The 22,210-nt window shown below is 39.0% G+C and overlaps 1 protein-coding gene across 2 annotated transcripts in view; it reads right to left on the reverse strand.

The window, feature by feature from the left end:
- The window catches only part of CTNNA2 (catenin alpha 2), a 418,052-nt gene that overhangs the window by 55,493 nt on the left and 340,349 nt on the right, over positions 1 to 22,210 (reverse strand). For both annotated transcript variants that reach the window (XM_067297215.1, XM_067297214.1), the window contains exons 9-11: positions 9,573 to 9,665; positions 9,133 to 9,289; positions 5,564 to 5,764 (exon numbers count right to left, since the gene is read on the reverse strand). In XM_067297215.1, coding sequence (XP_067153316.1) covers positions 5,564 to 5,764; positions 9,133 to 9,289; positions 9,573 to 9,665 — 451 coding nt within the window. The remainder of the gene's footprint in view (positions 1 to 5,563; positions 5,765 to 9,132; positions 9,290 to 9,572; positions 9,666 to 22,210) is intronic.

Genomic DNA, 22,210 nt, shown 5'->3' on the forward strand with positions numbered 1-22,210 from the left:
TAAATTCATCTTGTGTCCTTCTACATTGTCTCCTTTCATATTACTACTGAAAAATCTATCTTTACCCCATATTAATATTAGCTTTAATAACATCTTTGAGCTGTTTTTTCCTAGTGATAAACATCTTTAAAAATCACCCTACTCACATTGATATACCTCTCACAGACACGTTGCTGAATTGCCGCTGGTGCTGATTTTGAACCTCAGTCCATTCTGACAAAGAATAAAAAATTTGAGCGGAACAGAAGACAGGAGAGCGACCTACACTTACCTACTTGGTAACAGTTAGCTAACAAGTCATTAGGATATTTCTAAGGCATGCTAAAGGCTGAAACTGAAATTTATGGTCTGAATCAGAGAGCAGATGATTTCAAATTTCAAACACCCTTCAGAGGAGTGAGAATCCTAAATACTACGCTAGTGGTTGTTCCCGAGTGGTTCCCAGAAATCACAAAATGCAAACTGAAAGAAAAAAAAATTCTGAAAGTTTTCAGTGCCCTTCCCGGCCAGTTCCATGAGTTTTGCTTTTTCTCCTTCACTTCCCATTTCACTCTCTTTCACTACAGCCCTGCAAAGTCTACTCCAGTTTTCCCAATTTAAATTCAACCCTCTGACCTTTTAAGAATGTCACAGCCTTTCTTCCCTGCCTGCATCTCAGAACTCTTTAAAAATAATATTCAACCTTCTTCCCTGCTACTTGATTGCTTTCTGCAGACAATTCTTTTTCCTTCTTTGGAAACCCATGCCTTTTGCTTTCTGGGTCCAGGGAAAGAACCTTTCCAGGTCCCTTCTGGGTCACCTTCCCGCTCTACTCAGCCCTGGTGAGGCCGCATCTGGAGTACTGTGTCCAGTTCTGGGCTCCCCAGTACAAGAGGGATGTGGCACTACTGGAGCAAGTCCAGCGAAGGGCTACTAAGATGATGAGGGGACTGGAGCATCTCTCTTATGAGGAAAGGCTGAGAGAGCTGGGCCTGTTTAGCCTGCAGAAGAGAAGGCTGAGAGGAGATCTTATCAACGTGTACAAGTATCTGAAGGGAGGGTGTAAAGCAAACTTTTCAGTGGTGCCCAGCAATAGGATGGGCACAAACCGAAACACAGGTAGTTTGGTCTGAACACGAGGAAAAACTTCTTTATTGTGAGGGTGACAGAGCACTGGAGCAGGTTGCCCAGAGAGGTTGTGGAGTCTCCATCCTTGGAGATATTCAAAACCTGACTGGACGTGATCCTGTGCAACGTGCTCTAGGTGACCCTGCTTGAGCAGGGGGGTTGGACTAGATGATCTCCAGAGGTCCCTTCCAACCTCAACCATTCTGTGATTCTGTGATTCTTAATTTCATAGTTTGCTACAAATGGTAGACAACAATAAAGTGCTACGTCCAAAAGAAATGCTGGTGTTACCGCAACATAAAAAGACATGGACAACTATCACCCACCAAAAGATAACTGCCCCCATAGCTGTTGATATTAATGACATATTTATGATCAGCAGAAGTAATGGAGCTCCATTTTCTAAGCCTGTAGGTGTTGTACTTTGATTCTGTGGGATCGAACAAGGTGAAAACTCAAAGGTTTTCCTACAGTCAGGACACCTGTGTGTTCCTCTCTCTCTCTCATGTATTTTCTGCGATCTGGTGAGATGTGACATACAGTGCAGATCCTCAGCGAGGCTCTAATATGTATTAGAGAACTAGGTTAATACGTGTATGTCTCCTGCAGCCAGGTACCAGCAAGGCCCTGAGGACACACAAGGCCTCGCTGGTCCTGCCCAGCCTCCCCTTAGTGCCAAATCACTGATGGATAGCTAAGTTATTCAAATTACTCTTAATACCCCGGTTGCTTTCTCCTTGCTGTATTTATTTAACTATGCAGGGAAGAGTGCGTAATACAAAGACTACACAAGTCTGCATATCATCACAGAATCGTCTGCAGGACAAAACAACAAAAAACCTGAAACCCTGAAGCTCTGTTTTACTCTTGCAGCACCCAATTAACGTCCACTGAAATCTCTATGAATTTTGCCGTTCTTTGCAGCAAGCCTCATAGACTCTGTGGTTTCATAGTTTTCATCTTGGTTTTATATGAATGTCAGCAAGAGTCAGGTTTTTAGTTTGTTTTTACGGGAAAATAAAATAACTCAACTTTAAAACGACATTAACCAGTACGCCGCTAACTAATACTTTCGGAGATAATAAGCTAGCCTCCAGGACATACTTGGCTATAAAGGCAGTGGGTCAGCCAAGCGCAACCAAAAAAAAGCACTGAAATGTAGGGGAAAAAAAACATATATTCCAAGAGAAGTGTAGGCTCTAAATTAAAACAACAAATAAAACTTGAAGGTGAAATCCGTTATTAAAGTAAGATTTGCACGGTTGCAGCTTTTCAAAACTAACAATTGCTTTCATTAAACATGAACTTTCTCTTGAAATAAATAAATAAATAAATAAAACAACGATTAGGAAAGTGTTTCTCTTTCCCCAAGAGCGTATCTCTATTTCTGTACGACCTGTGGATCAAACCCAGTGCTCGCCCCACACTATGAAATCCCAGGACACACAGGCTTACGTGTTAGCAGTGGCTTCCCTCTCCTGAGCTGCCAGTTAGAAGAATAAATTATACTAACAAGAGAAATGTGCTGTGCTTATTTCCCCTCCATTGTTATTTAACTAAATTTTCCCCAGCTTTCAAAAGCACTTCATTTAAAAATGAATAAAGGTTAAATTAGCAATGAAGAGAAACAAGGAAAAGATAAGGTGTTTATCATTACGCTTCTCCCCGAGAGCTACTGAAATCCTGAGGTTTCGACCTGCGCGCCTGTGGGTGGAACGCGTCCCTAAACAAATCACCACCGCCATTCTTTACTGCTCCATAAAACCTGCTCAAGATCTCAAGGTGCTCTGGAAACATTCACGGAAAAGCCTCTGGGGGTCTTTGGGAGATCTTACTACCATCTTTTTTTCCATAGGAAGAGATTAAACACACTGCTAGTCTTAACCACACTGCTAGTCTGTGGCACAGTGAATAATAAAATGAATATATATATATAAAGATATATATATATAAATAAATATATATATATAAAATATTATATATATATATGGAGTAGGGTGGTCTAAACATCATTCTCACCTCTTTGCTCATGCTGTGGCCCTAGAAAAAAACACACCTTTTTTTAATCATCAATCACAGAGAATTCATAATCAACGCCTTTGTAAATGGCCTAAAAAGCTGCAGATAGAAATGTGCTGTAATATTACGAGCCACATTCATGGCTGGCATAAATCATCTCAGCTTCATTGACTTTAGGGACTTTGGGCCTGTGCTGTCTTCTGAACTTCACAAGGACAGTTCTCATCATTTAAAACATGCATTTTTGGCTTTTTTTTTTTCCTTTTTGGTTTTATACTCGTAAGTTTACTTCTATTTTTAAAAGAACAAAATATAATAACCTTGACACCGAGGAAGAGGGACGCAGTTTTAAGCACTGCATCCCAGCATTAACAAGTCAATGTTGTCAAGATTCACTTAGTCCAGAGCTTCTAGTACTTATTTTTAATTCAAATTGTATTAAGGAGTGCATTAAATACGGAATGTATGGATTTAATGTGCCTACTGTTGGTTCAGTTTACTGTGGTTTATCACTGTCCACTAGTCCTTTGAAAAATTAATAGCAAAAATTTTATGTAATATTAGGTCAGAAATTTTAGCCTAACAAAAAGTCTGAAAATATCTATTTTTTTTGTTTAGTAAAGAAATCTTACTGATGGGAAGAATTCTTCAAAATCTCTCCTTTTTTGTTAAAGGAGAGTTTAACAGGAGTGCACAAGAAAGCATTTTACGATATCATACAGGATTATTTTCTTTCTGTGAATTCATACTAGCAGTTCAGGCACTTTTGCAGCTAAGATAGAGCATGCGTTCCACTGATCTCTCATTGATTATACAAAAAAATAGGGGGACTAATGACTACCATTTCCTGATCCACTTCTGCTTCTCTCTCACTAAAAACCACCTCACGCTCAAATAGAATCACCATATTTTCAGAAAAACAAAAACAAAAAAACCACCAAACCAACAACCCTTATTCCACTACATCCAAGGTATCGAGGGCCAAAACCTCACAGCAGAGCAGCTGTGAAAGTTAATTTTGACAAGTGTTGAGTCCCCAGTGTGAATTTACAACTGTCGTGTGTGCTCAAGGCATGACGTTCTGGTCAAAAACATGATAGTAAGAACCTACATTTCAGCTATAATTTCCAATACATCATAATGAAAGGGCAGAAAAAGAAGAAATTCCTGATTTTGGTCCTTGGGATTTATTTGTGCAAAGAGGGCTTGGGGTCCCTATTAGGACCAACAGACTTTATGTTGGGGGCAGTAATCACACGACAACCAATATGAAATCACTGCAACATGTTTTTAGCTCATTTTGCTGATTTCTATACTAGAAGCTAGCACAGATGCTACCAGTTCTAAGACACGTTTTGCTTTTCTGCTTCGTAGGGAGCTGTCTGGTGGTTTTGACCTAATGTTACATTTGTTATGTATGTGCAAACGGGCTCATTCTCACTTTTTACCTCTAAAATAATCTTGATGCTTATAAAGCCTACATGAGCAAGCGCAGTCAGGTAGGGTAGGATCAGCTCAGCAATTTTTGGAGGTCTACGTTGTGCGTGTCTACTTCACAGCCAGTCACTTGTACAATGGGCGGAGATCTAGCCCATAAAGTCAATGAAATTTAAAGCATGACCCATCTGACCAAACGTAGGCACCTACTTTAAGATGAGAGAGCCCTTGACAGCACTGACTGCACTGAACAACTCAGCCACACATAGCAACAGATAAAACAGAGTATAAAGGAGGTCTAAAAACACCAGCTGAGATGTAATCACTTATATTTATTCAGATGAATCCAACCCTTGGTCTGTGAAGGCAAAAACAGATTAAAACATCAGTGGTTTTACCTAATCTATCTGTCCATTTAATCTAGCAGACTTCTGCATTTTTTTCAGCCAGGCAATTTATTTTCAGTCACTCAAATGTGTTTTCAATGAAAATTTGTTTTGTTTAGTTTAGAAACACAATCTTAGTCACCAACAAGCACATTCACCTGCACAGACCAAAGAGTAATATTTATTTTTCCGCAGGAATATCTTAGAAGAGCAGATGTTGACAATTTGCCCATCCAGTCGCTGAAAAAGGATTTGTAATGATTTTCTAGAGACAGGTATAATTCATAATGAACAAACTCAGAAGGAACTTGAAGAAAAGATTATGTATTTTTTACTTAAATACACTGAACCTCTGATGAAGTAAACTATCCTCCATGGGTTATTGAATTTCTTTTCCTATACAGCTCTTGTTAATATGACTTCTACAGTAGCATTAAGCAGAGAATAAAGAAGCACTTTATTCATTAATTAATTCATTAATTTGCCATTAAGCCATTAATTTGTTTGTTTATATCTCATTCTCAAGCATGGATCTCCCCCTAAGTTACCAATTTCAAAAAACTAACTGCAAGTTGTAAGTGACTTGTATTGAACAGTATTTCAAATGCGCTTACCAGTTTCAGAGAGCAGTTTGGTAGCTTCCAGTACCTTCTCCGTATAAACTCCCGTTTCATAGTTTTCCATCTCTGCATTAATGATGTGAATAACTCTGGCTGCGCGGCCCCGGATGGCACCAGCAGTTCTGTCCAGCGTATCGACATCCCCCTCTTGGAGAGCAATCACACACTTATTCACATCTTCCAGAATATGGTTTTCTGGAAAGTAGGGGGGAAAAAAAAAAAACACATATAAGGCTCATTCCATTCTATCTCAGAGCAAAGCTTACAGATTTGGGTAAATGAAAAATGTCAATGCATTAAAAAAATGATAACTGTCCTTATTCCATTCCTTAATACTGCAAAACAAATACCAATCGGTGACACGGTGCCATTCGACAGCAAAAATCCCACGTATGATATTTATCCTTAGAAGGCACTGGGCTACATCCCCTCCCCTGTGCTGGGAGGACCTATCTGTTATTCTTTGAAAAACAGTCAAATTAATTTCAAACATCACGCTGAATTCTATTATAATAAAAGTGCAATAAAAACCAATGCAAGAAGGAAACTGGCCAAAATGCTATGCAGATGCTCTGACAAACAGTTGGGTGATTTTTTTGAAGACTAATTTATCCATTTCTATAAATGCTTAGTATATGTGGTTCATTTGTGCCTGAAAAAGTTAGAAAAGAAAACCAATTTGAAAAGAGAGCAACGAGTGGCTTTTGTAGGCAGCGGGGAGTCTGTGCCCCAGCAGTTACCTCCTTTGCTCCATCTATGCCACCTGCACCCCAGATTAAGGTGTGGATTTTTCATGACAAAGTATAATCATATGCAATTGTGCATATTCTGAAATAACAGTGGACAATAGTGGGTCTCCTCAGATGATGCAATATTAAGCAGATTTATTGAAATCATGGGAGCTGAATCAGTTTTGGCCACTCACAATCCAGCCACCTATTCTTCTGTACAGGCTGCAGTGTCATTGTTTGAGTAGTATGATCGCATACAGAAAATATGAAAGGATGGAGCAGATTCTGAGTAGCTCAAACACTCTTTCCCTTCAGCTAGAACAGTTAAAACAATCATTCCAATAATAAAGCCATGACTGAATTTTACATTTGACCAAAGTCACTCTGAGAAACTCAGCAACTCTAAACAGCAACTTACTTTTCTGCCAGAGATACCAGTAAACTGAAAATAAAATGTAGTTCTTCGCAGTAGTAATAAATTAAAAAAAAAATCAGTTCACCAGCTGCTTTTTGTTAATTATCCTTAGCCACAAAAATAGAACTCATGAGGATTATTAAAAATTCAAGGTAGGATCATTTGATGATTTCAGAAATGTTTGACATGATGTCGGATTTCAAACTGTAACAACTCTGAACAAAAACTGAAAGTCCCCTGTGCTGTGAATCGGAGTCATTTGAAAGGCAAAGTTCTTTGTTTAAAAGATTGTCTATCTACATGTAAAAAAAAAATGTTGCTTTGCTAAAATAGTTCTTCTTCACCATCATCATTTTCTTTACCATGCCATGGCCAAATTTTGCCCGGCAAGAAGTCCTTTCTGAATGTGAACGGGAAATGTGTTTAGAATATAAAGTAACTCATCAAAATTATGGTCAGCCTCCTTTCGGTAGCCACTGTATTAATAAAACATATGATCAACTCTGACACATAATATGAAGAGGAGGAGGTGTCATTTACATTTAATCAGACACCAGCCCATTTTTAATGCTTCACCGGTTTAACAACCAAAAATAAACTACTCCGTGTAAGCCAAGGCTTCAGAAGTTATAGCTAGCAGCATGAGGCTTTCTAGATACACTGGATGCTTCTTCATTTTTAATAGATATAGATATCTATGGAGAATAATAGAAAGAAGCTTAAAAAATCCCCCAAACACTAACTTTTAAGCTACCTTGGGAAGTTTCAATCTAGAGCCAAACACCGTAACTCAAGACTGTCTCAATAAATGTGTTACAAGAAAAACACGATTTGAAAATGACAAAAAATAAAAATGTCATCCGTGCAAATAACCTCTGATTTTACGGATACAAGTGCTTGGAGCGAACCAAAGCCCCCAGACAACTAATCAAATGGGCATTCGGAGCACGTTTCCCAGCTCTTCAGCTCGCGGGCTGGATCTGCAGGTTGCCCCTTTGTTGTAGAGCTACGTCTGTTGAAAAGTGTTTGCCAGCTTCTACTGTCAGACCACAACGTACGTGCTACCAGGGTCTGAAGTACTCTCTTACTCTGCGAGGTCATTTCCATCTTCTTGTCATGGCTTGCAGTGCACACTCTAGCAGCGGTGCTGAACAGCGGAGTGCGGTTAGACTAAACCAAGCCATGTCCTTGTTACTAGCAATAACAGGATGCAACCAAACAAAACAGAGGGCAACAAAGAAAATTGAGGATTTTTTTTTAAAGGATAAATAATCTTTTTCCCTAAGATCTCTACGTTTTATTAGGAAGTCAAGGAAACTTCAAGGAAAGGAACTTAAAGCAGAATGCAGTAATATTAAGGCCAAGCAGCCCCCTGAAGGTTGGCTCCTCTGTGAGGTTAGCTTACTCTGAGTTAACCTTAGCAAACTTGATGTCCCTGCTCACAACAATCAACTTCATCTCTTTAAAACCTTAACTGAGAAATGAGTTTTCTGCAGCAGACACTTATCCTGAGATACCCTGCACTTCACAATTATAGCATTCGTGGCATATGACTACGTTTAACAATATATTCTGCTGCAAGTCTACTATTTTAAGAGGAAGATGGAGAAAAGATTGTGACCCAAAGAATCAAATTTCCTTCTCTTCTCCATCCTTTCTCCAGTTAAGGACTAAGTCACTTTGCCTGTTTTTGTAGAAGAGCTTGCTTCTCATTGCAATCATTCCTACCTTAGAGAACTGCAAAGGTTTCTTATTTCTCATACTGCTTTACTTCTCCTTCCCATGTGCTTGCGTTGCAAGCTGCACTGATAACTCTGGGACCCAGAAGTGCTTCCCAGCTCTCTGGAAAAGTATACCCTGGTCACGTCCTGACAGCCCATGTGGATAGGTCTCATACGTGCCATCTGCCTATCTCCCTTCCTCCCACGCCAGGTCAGGGCCTGGTTACCTGGAACAGATGATCAAGGGGGCCAGGACTGTGCAACACACCTGCCCCACTGTTCAGATGCAGCTGATCTGAGCAAGGCTAAACCAGAAAGAAAGGGAAGTTCATCTTTCCTCCTTTTGCGTACAGCTGCATAAGGACTCCGACAATTTTCTGCTAACACGCTCAGCCTGTCGCAAGACAATAATACATTTTAAAAAGGTGGCCAAAATCCTACTTTGTGCCTGACTTGAAACTAAACTTCTCTCCAGAAATAGAAGCACATATAGGAGGCTATTTTCTGGAAGACAAAATGCTAACCATTGCTACTAGGGACTACTTGGCAGGGCTCGGTTGCTCCCACTGAGTATTGCATTCCAATAGGACGGACTAATGCACTAATGATGCTTAAGGAATTACAGGTTTTTTTCTGCTCTGACCCATTACTTTAATTTATTGGCGTACTTTTTTCAGACTCCCTTGATCCCAGTACCTGAGACAGAGAGGAAATCGTCCACCGAAGTGATGTCATCAACAGCTTCAGTGAGAACTCGCACTTGTTTCTCCCACTGGTCTTTGAAGACATCCATGTTGTCCTGTGCTACTTTGCTCTGGGGTCTGGCCGCCAACGTGAGTGCAGCATTTATTACCTATTATTCAAAATCATTTGTTATGAGGAATGGCAAAAAATTTCTCAAGGGAAAGAACAAATTGATTAAAGACTGTGTTACGAACACAGCAGCTGTACAACCCTGCTCATTACCCAGGTCTCAAGACCTGAATTTATTTTTCACAGTTTGTGCAAAGCAGTCAACAACGTAAAGACAAAGGCAAGGCTATAATCTTTGCATAGGGTGTTTTTCTGTGTCAGCTACCTTAGCTTTTTAATGCCATAAGAGTTCTCAGGTACTTTTTAGCATGAGTCTTACTTACCTGTGGGCACAGACTATCAATCTGCGTTGCTGCCATACGGACTAACTTCACACCTTCTTCATTATTAGAGATTGAACAGGCCAGATTTGCAACCTGCAATGAAATCAGCAGAAAGAGAATCAAGTTTTCAGCAAGTGGGCCATTTTATACTTTTTTCTCTCTTTACTAGCCTTGCCTAGAATGAAGGATTTGTATGCAAGAGGCATGATACGGCATCTTCTGTGCTGATGAACAGAAACCCATGTAGATTATTTCCTTACCAGCAAACTGAACTAGCAATCTTCACTGTTAGATATTTTTCAAAATTTTCTGTCACTGCCAAGTGTTTTACCTCCTCCTCCATAGCTTGTAGATTACAGTCTCCAAACAACTTCTTAGGAGATTTAATATCCAAACAATTATCTAAACATTTCCTTTTCTCTCACTTTCTTTTCCCTTTTATTAACCATGTACATTATGAATAACTGCAATCAGGCTAATCCATATACTCTGAGCTTTGCCACATGAAGAATCTCTGAGGTCCTAACACATGAATTTGTGCTTTGCCATCCATAAACAAAATCCTGATACCTTCACTAATACTGGGAAGTTATATATTTCTCAAGTATCCCCATTATTTCAGATCTTAATGGCTTTAGGCATGTCAAAATTATCTTAATTCTCAGCCAGACCTTTTTATTTCTATGGGGCTGTTTGCTCTAGAGTAGAATGTGCATCAGTAAGAGTATCATAACTTGGTTATCTGAAATGTCTCAGTGAAATGCTTCATTCTGTAAAGGATGCCTAAATATCTCATTCGGAGATGTAGGTACCTACATGTGCTTGCTCTGCCACAGTTTGGGGAAGTCTGAACCTCAAAATATTGAGGATGGTTTGGAGAAGATAAAGGCAGAGGAGACTTTGAGGGACACCTGAATGAGATCAAGCAATCAAACCATGACCCCAAACACCACAAAGCTGCATCTCTGTAGCTCAGATGCAAGCGTTGGAATCTCTTCTCCTAGTGCATACAGTGCTTCTTGCAAAAAATCCATTCCCCAAAGCTTTGTGCCAGCCCACGAATCTGCCTTGGGGTTTCAAAACACCAGTCATGTCTCAGTACATGTAATTATGCTAATCAGTGATATTTAAATCACAAAGGTACATTTTGGGAGGGGGGAGTACAAGATTATTTTTTTTAATCAACCAAAAGTATGGCTCTTAATTCTAATCTACATTAAAACAAACTTATAAAAATTTAAATATGCTTCCTTGATATTATTCACTGTGCCCGAAGGCATAACTATCAGTTGGAAATGATTCATGAATTAGTTCAAATATCCCCATCTTTCCAATTTTCCTCTGGTCTCCCCTTGTGGTATTAATCTGTTCTCGTCGCCAGTGCACATCGCCACATTAGCCTTGATCCATCTGTTCTTCCTAGAACCTATTTCGCTTCGCAGTTATTTAGAACGTGGTTTGCATACATCACCGTGCCAAAGCCCAGCGAAGAAAAGGACCTTAGGCTTCAAAGAGTCTTACAGGCATTTCCTCGTCGAGATTTTATCATAATGTTGTGATTTTTATTTTCATTTCATGGTGAGACAAATGAGTTAGTCTGTTTGTTAACAGCCTTACAGCACTCACGTCAAAAATGTTCTCCTAAGCTGACATCTTCCAATTAATTTACCATTTTCCGTAGCCACTTCTTTGCACACATCAAACAGACCCCTTTAATCTTCATGAGAAACAAAAGCTAAGCAGGATAATAATTAGAATGCAGTAACGTAAGTGGAAATTATAGACCTTCAAAACTAGCAAATGGTATTAAGTTCAGCAAAAGCCAGCTTCCTGTATTTAAAATAAGTAGTCTTTTAGATTGCCCTTTCATTTTGTGATTAGCAAGATGACAATCCGTCCTAAGGCTCCAGATGCACCATATATCTTTCTTTCTCTCAGAGAGCAGCGAGATACGGGAGTGAAAGACTCTGGGTGTCACGAAATGGCAATCAAACTGTTAGGCAGCCCTGTTTCTTTGAGTTCTCCTGAAATAGATCTTCTCAGAACAAAGTCAGAGAAAATCAAGCGTATTTCTTCTCTCTCCCTGTTAAATATTCTTTCAATAGAATTTGATGAGATGATAGCTGGATATTGTAAAATGTCCTGGTTTTGCAAGAGAGGCAACCTGAGAAAAATTCTTCTCCCGTTTTGTAAAATACTTCAGAAGCCAGTATATTGTTTTGGATACAACTATCAATACCCAAGGAGTAAAAGGGTAATGTATGGCTACATTAACCATGCCTCAAAACAGCATTATAGTTATCTATTTCCAAAATTGAAAAAAAAATGGATGCATCTCATATATAATCCTGATCTAAATGTTTTCTGTGGTATATTTTAAATATTGCTTAAATACAGTCCTGCATCATCGGCAGCGGCACTAGTCACAGAATTCAGCAGGGATTATGCCAGCTTGTACCATGGGAAGCTCTGATTATGTCAAATAAGCACAGAGATAAACAAATTCTACAAAGCTAGATGCAATGTGGATAAAATTGAATTTAGCACTAACAAATCAGAACTATGACTTTACCTAAAACTTACTTTTGAAGCATGGCAGGAAATAGACATTATTTGCATTTTAGTGCCAGTGTTTAAGCATGGATCCATGAAGCAGTACAAGTTTTAAGTGCACTCAATCATCAAATACCACACTATTTAATTATTTTTATTGACTTTGTTATCAAATATACAATAAGTTACCATAAATTAATCCTTCTTGCAAGGCAAGGTCCATATGCATGCTCTTAGTCCATACAATATGAGGTAATTCAACATGCTTTAGTCTACCACAAAAGAAGATTAAGCTAAAGGCAACAGCTTAATCTATTTTTGCTGCCTAAACTAAAAAAAAAAAGACCTAGTTCCATCCCACTTAGCTTAGACACTTAACTGGGACACTTTGGTTAGGAGCCATCGCCTCTTTTGATAGTGGTGAAGAGAGAGAGGCACTTCAGGAGAATGCTTCAGGTCTTCAGTGGGGTATCTCACTCTCTGGATGTGTTTAGTCTATTATTTAAACGTAGATTAAAGCTAAACTTATTAAACAGCAATGCCTTATCTATATATCTGACCCTGAGGACTGCTGAAAATGGTCTTACTGAAATAAAAGAGGGAAAAATTTTAAAGTTAGTTTTTAAAGCTTCATTATAACTTGTTTTGCATGGGCATATTTAATACAATATATATTGTGAAGAAGCCAGATCCTTCAGAGCTGGGAGTTCTTCTAACACGTCACTCCACAGATCTAGCACTGGATGCAGCAGACAGCTTGGAAAGTAAAATAAGAAGGGTTGTATGTTTAAACTTCACAGTATGCAGTGGTGGTATTTCAAAAACATGCAAGGACAGACTATGTGGGCAATTAAAGTTCCTTAGCAGCTTATGCTAACTAGCGTATTTAGCATATTGCTACTTAGCATATCCTAAATTGGACCTTCCAATTTATACACTTATATTCTGTGGCCTAAGAGCGTGAAATGTTCCATTGCTTTTTCTTCACGTAACCTGTCTGAGATCTGTCAGGAAAGGGATGAGGTTTATGGGTTGCTCTGAACTCGGTGATAAAACTTTTACTGATTTCACAGAAGCTGGTCTTGACTGCACCCTCCTGAAGATGAACATTTACCATATGAATTTACATACTTGCTAGAGCATTTTCAGGAAGGGTCTGTGGCCTCAGAAGTTATTGTCCCTGTTGTTTTGCTAGAACTTTGATTTGACAGCCTTTGCCTTTATACTTCAAATACTCGGTTTCCACTGAAGCACTGAAGAAGAGATTTCATGTGATGCTGGATGTGGACGCAACTAGGCAATTCATTTTTCTTTTGTTCGTTTGTTTACTAAGTTCCTTGAACATACTGAATTCGCTGTTTGCCTAAACAGAACCTAAGTTTGTATTAAGATCAATGTGAACTGTCTGAAGAGTATTTATATGAATGAATACATTTTAAATACCAAACCCAACGAACTGCAAATCATCCTTGAAACGCATGGGGGACTCAATAACGGTGAATCCGGCTGTGTAGATAAACACTATTGTCCAAAACTTCAGGTCTGCTAAGCTACTCTTACACTGTCAAAACAATTGCTAAAGACCTTAAACCTGTCCTGTGTGAGTATGGAAAAGTAATGAGGAGGAAAATAAATGCTCCAGCTGCAGCAATGCCATGTTTTTCCGCAATCACCAAAGCCACTGAACCAATCCTAGAATTGGGGAAGTGGAAAGGTGCTTAGCAACTCCTTGATGTTAACGTGCTATCTTTGGCACTGACAGTCCAAAAACGCAATTCTCTAGCTTGTTGAGTATCTCTCTTCAATCACGTAAGTAATCCCATTAGCTTCGATTATTCAAAATATATGCAGGATCAATCCCAATAAAATGTATTTGATTGTATTTCAGCCTCAAGCGTTCTCCTGCATTAAATGAAACGTAACAGATGGTGGGGGGAAGGATTTTGTTGCTAATGTGTGTTTTTATCACTGTTGTTGAAAGGACACACCAAGGACAGGAGATCCTGATTCTTATTTATTCTAAAGGTATATCTACAGAGCGGCTGGAAGAGTAACTATTGCATGGGTAGCCGATGCCTACATTAGCTTTTCTCTACCTAGCATGGGTAAAAATCACAGTGAAGATATGCAGCACAGATGTCAGTGTAGATCGTTATTGCTCATGGCACCATGGACTATACTGAAGGCTGGACTAGCACTTTTTCATTGCACTTGCCAGCTGTACAGAAAGACTTTTCTGCTGTAAAATTGCACTGTAAGTTACAAAAGTAATTAATTACATGGATCTTTTATACCAGTTTAGATTATTTTTACACTGATGAGAATTAGGCATAGTTATCTTTAGTGGTGTTTTTAAACTATACTATTTCCACTTTTGACTTGAGTTCTTCAGTATTATTAAAAGCAGTCATGACTTCCAGAATATATTGTCCTCTGGTTTAACCTTAAATTCAAAGATTTAACAGGGCCACTGTGCATTTAATGCAAGTGAAAAAGCCACAGAACTGCAGGATGGTTGAGGTTGGCAGGGACCTCTGGAGATCACCTAGTCCAACCGTGCTCACGCAGGCTCACCTAGAGCACATTGCACAGGATCACGTCCAGGTGGGTTTTGAATATCTCCAAGGGTGGATGGAGACTCCACAGCCTCTCTGGGCAACCTGGTCCAGTGCTCTGTCACCCTCACAGGGAAGAAGTTTTTCCTCATGTTCAGACGGAACTGCCTGTGTTTCAGTTTGTGCCCGTTGCCTCGCGTCCTGTCGCTGGGCACCACTGAAAAGACCCCGGCTCTGTCTTCTTTACGCCCTCCCATCAGATATTTATACACATTGATAAGATCCCCTCTGAGCCTTCTTTTCTCCAGGCTGAACAGTCCCAGCTCTCTCAGTCTTTCCTCATTTGAGAGATGCTCCAATTCCTTAATCATCTTGTAGCCCTTTTCTGGACTGACTCTGGTAAATCCAAGTCTCTCTGGTACTGGGGAGACCAGAACTGGACACAACACTCCAGATGAGTCCAAATAAAATCCAAAGAAAGAAATTATTAGCTTGGCATGAAAATGTAAATAAAGGGACCTATATACACTATAGTAAAGGAGCGATATCAACACAAAGGCTGCAAAGTATTGTAGCTAATTTGTGTAGTCTATTGTTTAATTCTCTTTTTATTTCTTTTTTCCCACCCTAGATTGCTTGAAAGGAGCAGACTGGAAGAGAAAAGAAGTTCTATTCAGCTTCTTCTACCATTAAACCATCCAAAGGTAGAGAATGCAATCTATTTACACCTTAATTTTGTAAAGTCTTTGAAAATGTATTTTTTAATTTTTATACAAGTCATTCCTATTTACATCATTTATTTATGCAATATAGTAACTGGTATAAACATTAGAAAGAAGAAAATTCACAAGTTATTCTTTTTTAGGGAAATACAGAATAATTTAAACAAACCCAAGACAATCAAGATTATCTGTCTACACCACACAATTGAGAAATCAGAACTACTTGCAATTATTTGTCCATCTGCTTAATAATTTATCCACACGGCATTACCGTCTCCAAACCTTCAAAATTCTGACATATATTAATTTTGGTGGTGGTCCTGCTGAGAGGTAGCCCAGTGATCTCTTTGGAACGACGACTAAGAGATTCACTAAAGGAGAGCACAGAATTGGAGCCAAGTTACCCAAGAACCTCATACCGAATAGTGTTGCTGGTTGTGCTTCGCTTATATTAATCAGTCACCTGTTCTTGTCTAAATGAGAGATGTATTTTTAAGTTACTAATTCAAGTGTATCTAGGAATCTAATTGCATAAATGGCAGTAAATATGGAACTCAATTTGGAGTGTCTTTTGTAAATTACTAATGATCTAATTTACAGAGTTTGACACTTGCTCTGAATATTTTTAATAACAAACTCTGAAGATATTTAACACAAACTGCTCAGACATTTACAATACTCCACGTACCTAAGCTGGTTGGTAACACCAGGAAGTTAGGAAGTCACAGGGAAAGTTAAGAAGCACAAGAAAGATGAACATTTTATTTCATATTCTATATACTGCCCACTGAACCTATGAAAAAACTTTTCACTTCTCAAAAAGTCAATGGCGTATCAGCTCGTACTTATTATGGGATTAGGGCCTTGCCACGCACGCATGCTCTCTTGAGACTTCCTTCATGTCAGATTTAGCTAAAAGACCCTTAAGAGATTTCTGCTTTTGGTAGAGTTTGAAATAACTCCGATTTCAATAAACTCATTGGTCTTGGTCTGAGATTTTCCAGAGAAACTTGTGAATCTTAGATGCCTAATTCATGCTGAAAGCTCAATTCAAAATGCAAAAATCCCAGCTTCAGACAGTTTCAGTGAAGTATTACTAAGGCAATCTCAATCTGCTGTATTTTCTAGGACCATTCTGGCACTTGATGTGATTCCTGCCTATAGGATGGAACAGAAGGGAGATCAAAAGTGAAGCACCTTGGAAAATCCTTCTATTTTACTGTTTTCATAACTGAAAAAAAATTGTTCGTGTTCAATTGCAGAGCTGCCAGTAATGAGCACAGGAAAAGGGTATTGTATCATGTCTGATCCTTTACTTTTAATATTAGACAATAATAATGATTTTAGATATGAATAAAACAGATTTTCATCAGGAATAAATACTGACTCTTCCTTTTTTCTTTTTGTACAAGGAATTTGACCATCCAACTGTTTCTTCTTAAAACAGGTCAAGTTTCTCCATCATACTGATGAGACCCAACCATGATCAATACATCCGGTTGCCAGCGCAGGAAAATCCCCAGTGTGGTTCAAAGACCTACTAAAACAAGAGGGATAATCACCAGATGTGCTTGGTGTGTGATGCTAATGCGCATGTGAGAACTCAGACCGACTTTCCAGGTCATTGCTCTTTCTCAGCAGGGTCAGCCCAAGCATCCTGTATGTACAACGGGGGGAAGAAAATTGATTACAGGAAAGACAGGTAATTGTTTTGGAGCATTTTTTCCAATTTGAACCTGAAAAAAGAATTCTGGGAGGCTCTTAAGGTTCACTTATAAAATTATTCACGCAATACTGTCTGACACTGCCCAGAACCATCAACTCGCATCCTCAGCTAGCATCAACAGGCCTGCCTCAGAGCTCTTCCAGGTACCACCCCTGAAGACCTGATCCCACACTTGCAAGCCTAGGCACACATCTGTTGGGGGTTCTGTGTTCCACCATATCTCCAAACAGCCTAAAATTCAAGAAAATTAAGAAAAGCAGGTGTGGCTGTTAATTCCCAGAGTTAAAATCAATAGAAATATTTCCCACTTTGACAGAAAACTCCCTTAGATATTACAGATGATCCTCTCTCTTATGAGAGTGTGCTTCTGAGGCCTTCAGCTGAAATGCAGTTAATTTGAAAGTCAGAAGTAGTGGGAAACCAAAATGCCTCCCAGCTGGCCAGGAGGGAGTGGGGAGAAGGGGGACAGCAGAAAAGTGCTGCTCCTTCTCTCCCCTGAGGTTCACTCCCATAGGAGTTAGGAGGTGCAGTGGGGCACTTAGCTCCAGGTAATATGAACATGGGATCTCTCCTCCAAGGATTCGGTCACTACCCTGATGTCATTTCTGAAATTCTCTCTCTCTCTGTGTGCATCCATTGCTGAAGAAATAACCAGCAAACAGATGTAGTGACCCAAGATGTAAATAAGAGCAGGACTTAGTCTTAGGAATACTGTTAAGACCAGATTCCTGCTTTATTTTAACTGGTCTACTTAAGCACTGCACTGATGAAATGCAGTGAATCTTTCTCCTACAGGAGAACAGTTTATAAAACCATAAGTAATCTGTTTTCTGTTGTCTATTTATTGAGACGGGTCACAAAGCAGATATCCTATTCTAAACCACATATCTAGCACTACCATCAAGCCTACACCTTCACACCATCATTATATACTAAAGGATGCTCACCTGCTGAGTTTTGGTGGTATAACCTGAACTGACTGATACGATACTGATTTTCTGAGTTATAGGTATAAATGCATTTATTTCCATCCTTTCACAGAAGGGAAATGTAAAACATCCAACTAAGGGAATTCCTTCTGTGAAGGTCAGAGGCAAATGACCCATTTCAATGTTCTTTTATCTCTGTTAGCAGGCTCAGGTTATTTTTTTCTATTTAATTTGACAGTAGGTAAAGGCTTTTTTACCCCATTTTTATATACTTTTCTTTTCATACTGAAAAGGCATTGGACAGACAATATAGAGGAACACCAAAAACTGTAACAACATCTCTGCCACGTCAGATAACAGAAACCTTAACCAGCAGTAATTTTTATGTTTCAAAGTATGCGAAAAGACCCCCAGAGTTTCTTGCTTTAGTATTCCAACAAAAGAAGAAGTTATATAGGGTGTTTGTGTATAAATCCTTTCTGGCCAAGCTACAGTCAAGGTCACTGCCCTTAAAAATAGCAATGAATTATTAACAGCACGCACTGAAATACTCAGGGGAGTGAGGGGGCAATTGGTGTCCTATGGAAACAAGATTTACAAGACTGCAATGCCTACGAGTTGATCCTATAAAGCAATTTTGACAACATACCAGTGGCATTGCTATAACTAATAGTTATTAATAACAAGTAGTTACCAAAGCAATCTATCTAAGGATGGGCCATTATTTTGGCAAATCGTTCAGTGACCCTAGTACAAGGATGCACGCATGATTAGGCTGTGTTAATTAAACATCAGTTATATTATCAAGAAGCCATATTTTGAAAGCTCTTGGAGAAAAACAGAGGGATTAGAGTAAGGAACAGAAAAAGGACAAGTCCAAGACAAGTTGCATGGCAGCAAAATAATTGAAAGTATCAGCACAGCATGAGATCGGAGACCCCAGTGTACAACCACAAATGGTCACTGATCAGTAAATAAATGTAACCTTGGGAGCTAGACAGAAACTAATTTTAGGACCTAAGTTGAGGACATATAGAAAGAATTGTGTAACAATCTATTACAGCTGACCATGATTGATAGCGTAAGTGGAGACATCTTTAATTTGTATATAAGGCTGCAACAAAAGCAACTAGTTGTTCAAGTGCCTTGAAAATTGGGCAGAATTAATCACTCCGATATCCTGCATGGATATATATGTAAATATTTGTTATCATTAGGGGGATAGGTACCTCTATTGCTCGTGTTTTGTCCGGCACCCTGCTCTTGAGGCAAGGCTACAATAAGGATGCAGCAGCCTGTTAGTTCTCCCCTAACTTTCACGAAAACTGGCATCTGTGTCAAGATGAGAGTGACCTACTCGGGCAAAGACAGGCAGAATTCAGCTTTTCATTTTATTTGGCCTAGCTGACAGCCTGGAAGCGGCAGCCAGCTCACCAGCCAGCACAAATCAGTTCTCAATCAGCCACAGCACATGCTGTATTTGTCTAGTCATCAGAGAAAACAAAGAAAACAAAGATAGGAGACATGGAAGGAGTCTTTGGAAAATGAGGATGAAAGAATATGGGCGCAGATGGAAACTGCAGATACGGCAAAAGTAGAACAGGGGATATACCATCATAAGGCCTGGAGGAAAAACGTGAGGTTTTTCATGAGAGGGAAGATCATGAACGTGAAAGAAACCTGAGATTATCATGGTAGAGGGTATGTAGAATACACAGTAAGCTAATGAGGACCAAAGCACTGGTGTGAGCCCTGATACACACTCATGCAGCCTTTGCAGCTCTAAACATAATCCCTAGCATGGCTTTTGCCTAAACCACCTAGTGTTCATCCATAAAATGCATTGTCTTTTTATATCTGTATCTATCAAAAAAAAAATGTGGGGAAAAGCGATGCCATTGAGAAATCGTACGTCTTGATTTGTTCTCATAGGTAAGTAAAGAGTAAAAAGGAAAACAAGAATGCTTGATTTGATTTCTTATTAGTCCACGAAAAATAAAAAATGGGTTATCATTTCTAGGTGGCAGAGAAGATTAAATATTGGAGTGGAACTATCTCACATTTTTAAGATTAAAGCAGTGTTAATTATTAAATATGTTGGACTCGATATCCTTAAATTATATTATCTCTAAATTAAAGACTGCATTCTTCTGCTTTTTTTCCTGGAACTTTATTTTTGTTATAGTACTAACAGAAATCTGAAAATATTAATCTTGGTTGTAACCTGAGCCATATGGTTTATTTGATTAAAAACTATTACAGAGAATATTTCCTATTCAGTCCTACATTTTATCCTGTTTCTCACACATTTGCAGTTCTATGCCTGAGAGCTGACTGCCTTTTTAAAGGATCACCATTAGCTCATAAATACCTAAAACCATGTGAACAAAACTGGGATTGTTTCTCATCTATTAGAGAGTGCTGTTTGGGTTTTTTTTTGTTGTTGTTGACTCCTCCAGAAACACAAATGTGATATGAATGCAGCTCATACACAAATAGTTTTTAATAATGAGTTTTTATAGTGAGTTCTTTTAGTGACTTTTAGCATTAAACATAAAACGGGAACAAACATATATCTAAGAAATCAAAACCGAATTAAAAATTCTGCACAGCACTCTAGACAGAGATCTTTAATTCACTGTACTGTGATTTATGGTCCTCTTACTGTTCAGAGATCGGTATAATAAGACCAATGTCTATGCTATTAGACTTAATAGCATTATCAGTATGCTGTTGGGCTCCTTTACAAACCGCCAGTTCAAGGTCTGTGGCCAGGGGGTCCATGATGAGGCTACAGTGTCTCTCGATCAGTCCACCTTCATCATTTTTTAAAGCTTTTGATTAATTCAAATTAACAAAAGAGTGCCCATCTCACTGAGAATTAAATTCCTAAAATTTTAATGAAAAGAGGCAACTGGTTTGAACGGACAGACCTTATTACCCTCTAAGTGCCTCACTGAGGAACGAGTTTACCTGATGTCTCACGCTGAGGAACCGAAGCAAGAGTGCGATTGTACAAATTCTGTGGGAAAAGCTTCAGCTGGATCTGGCAGTTGACCACAAAATAAAAATCTCCAAGAAACGAGGATTCATGAAGTCTGGTGCTTACAGAACTACTTGTCTAATAAAAGATATCACTTCTGCCTACAAACCATGGCAAGAGCTTCACATCTGAAAAACCTTCAGCGAGGAAGCAGGACAATGACTGTGGCTCCGCATTTAGAGACGGTAAAAACACATGCATCCCAAGACGATGCTGCACGCGAAGAAAAATACTATTCCGTATGCGATATTAAAAGAGCCTGCAACAACAACAAACCAACACTTTTCTTTCCTCCACATATCTCTTCTTTGCAGCCTCATTGTTAGCAAAAATCTAAATGTGAGCTGTTAGATTTTGTGACTGACTAGAACAAGCCAAAGCCATCCATCTCCTGCACAGCAGTAAAGGCTATTTGCTTCCGTTAGGACTGTCTTTACGTGCTTATAATAAATTCAGAGAACTTCAGTACTTGAAAACATCCAAACAAAAAACCCTTCTACTGAGAAGTCTCGTACATCAATGCAAATGGCATTTTTATCTAAAACAAGTTTTGACATCCCTTCATACTGTCTTTTTCGCATGTGCATTTGTGTTCGAAACACCACCACAGAGGATTACTGTCTGAGTCTAAACATTTTCCTCCTGTAAATTAAATTTCCACATATTACTAGGCTTTTACAATATCTTCATGCACATGGAAGACCAAAGGAAAAAAATATTAAAATATATATTTGAAGGAGTTTTCTTTTTCTGACAGGATATCTTCGGCAATGTGACACGCTAGTTCCTCTGATCTGTTTAATGCATTTAAACCCGTGAACAGATTTTGAATGGATATTCTCCAAATTGTGTATAAGGGAGAGAGAAGAGGTCTGAGCACACAAAAACATTTAAGCACTTGCACCGTAAAGAACTGCAGATCACGGTCGGCATTTCTATTGCGGACATAATTCTCAATTATAAAACTCACCAAAACTATCATAAAATGAACAAGCCTCCTTGGTCAACCCACCCGAAGAGAAAAAGCTAAAGATTTCCAACTTCACCGATTCACACCAGCCCTGGTTCTGAACCCACCTGGACAGATAGTTCACGTAAAACAGTCTTTGG

This window comes from Apteryx mantelli, chromosome 5, assembly GCF_036417845.1.
Source record: "Apteryx mantelli isolate bAptMan1 chromosome 5, bAptMan1.hap1, whole genome shotgun sequence".
NCBI lineage: Eukaryota > Metazoa > Chordata > Aves > Apterygiformes > Apterygidae > Apteryx > Apteryx mantelli.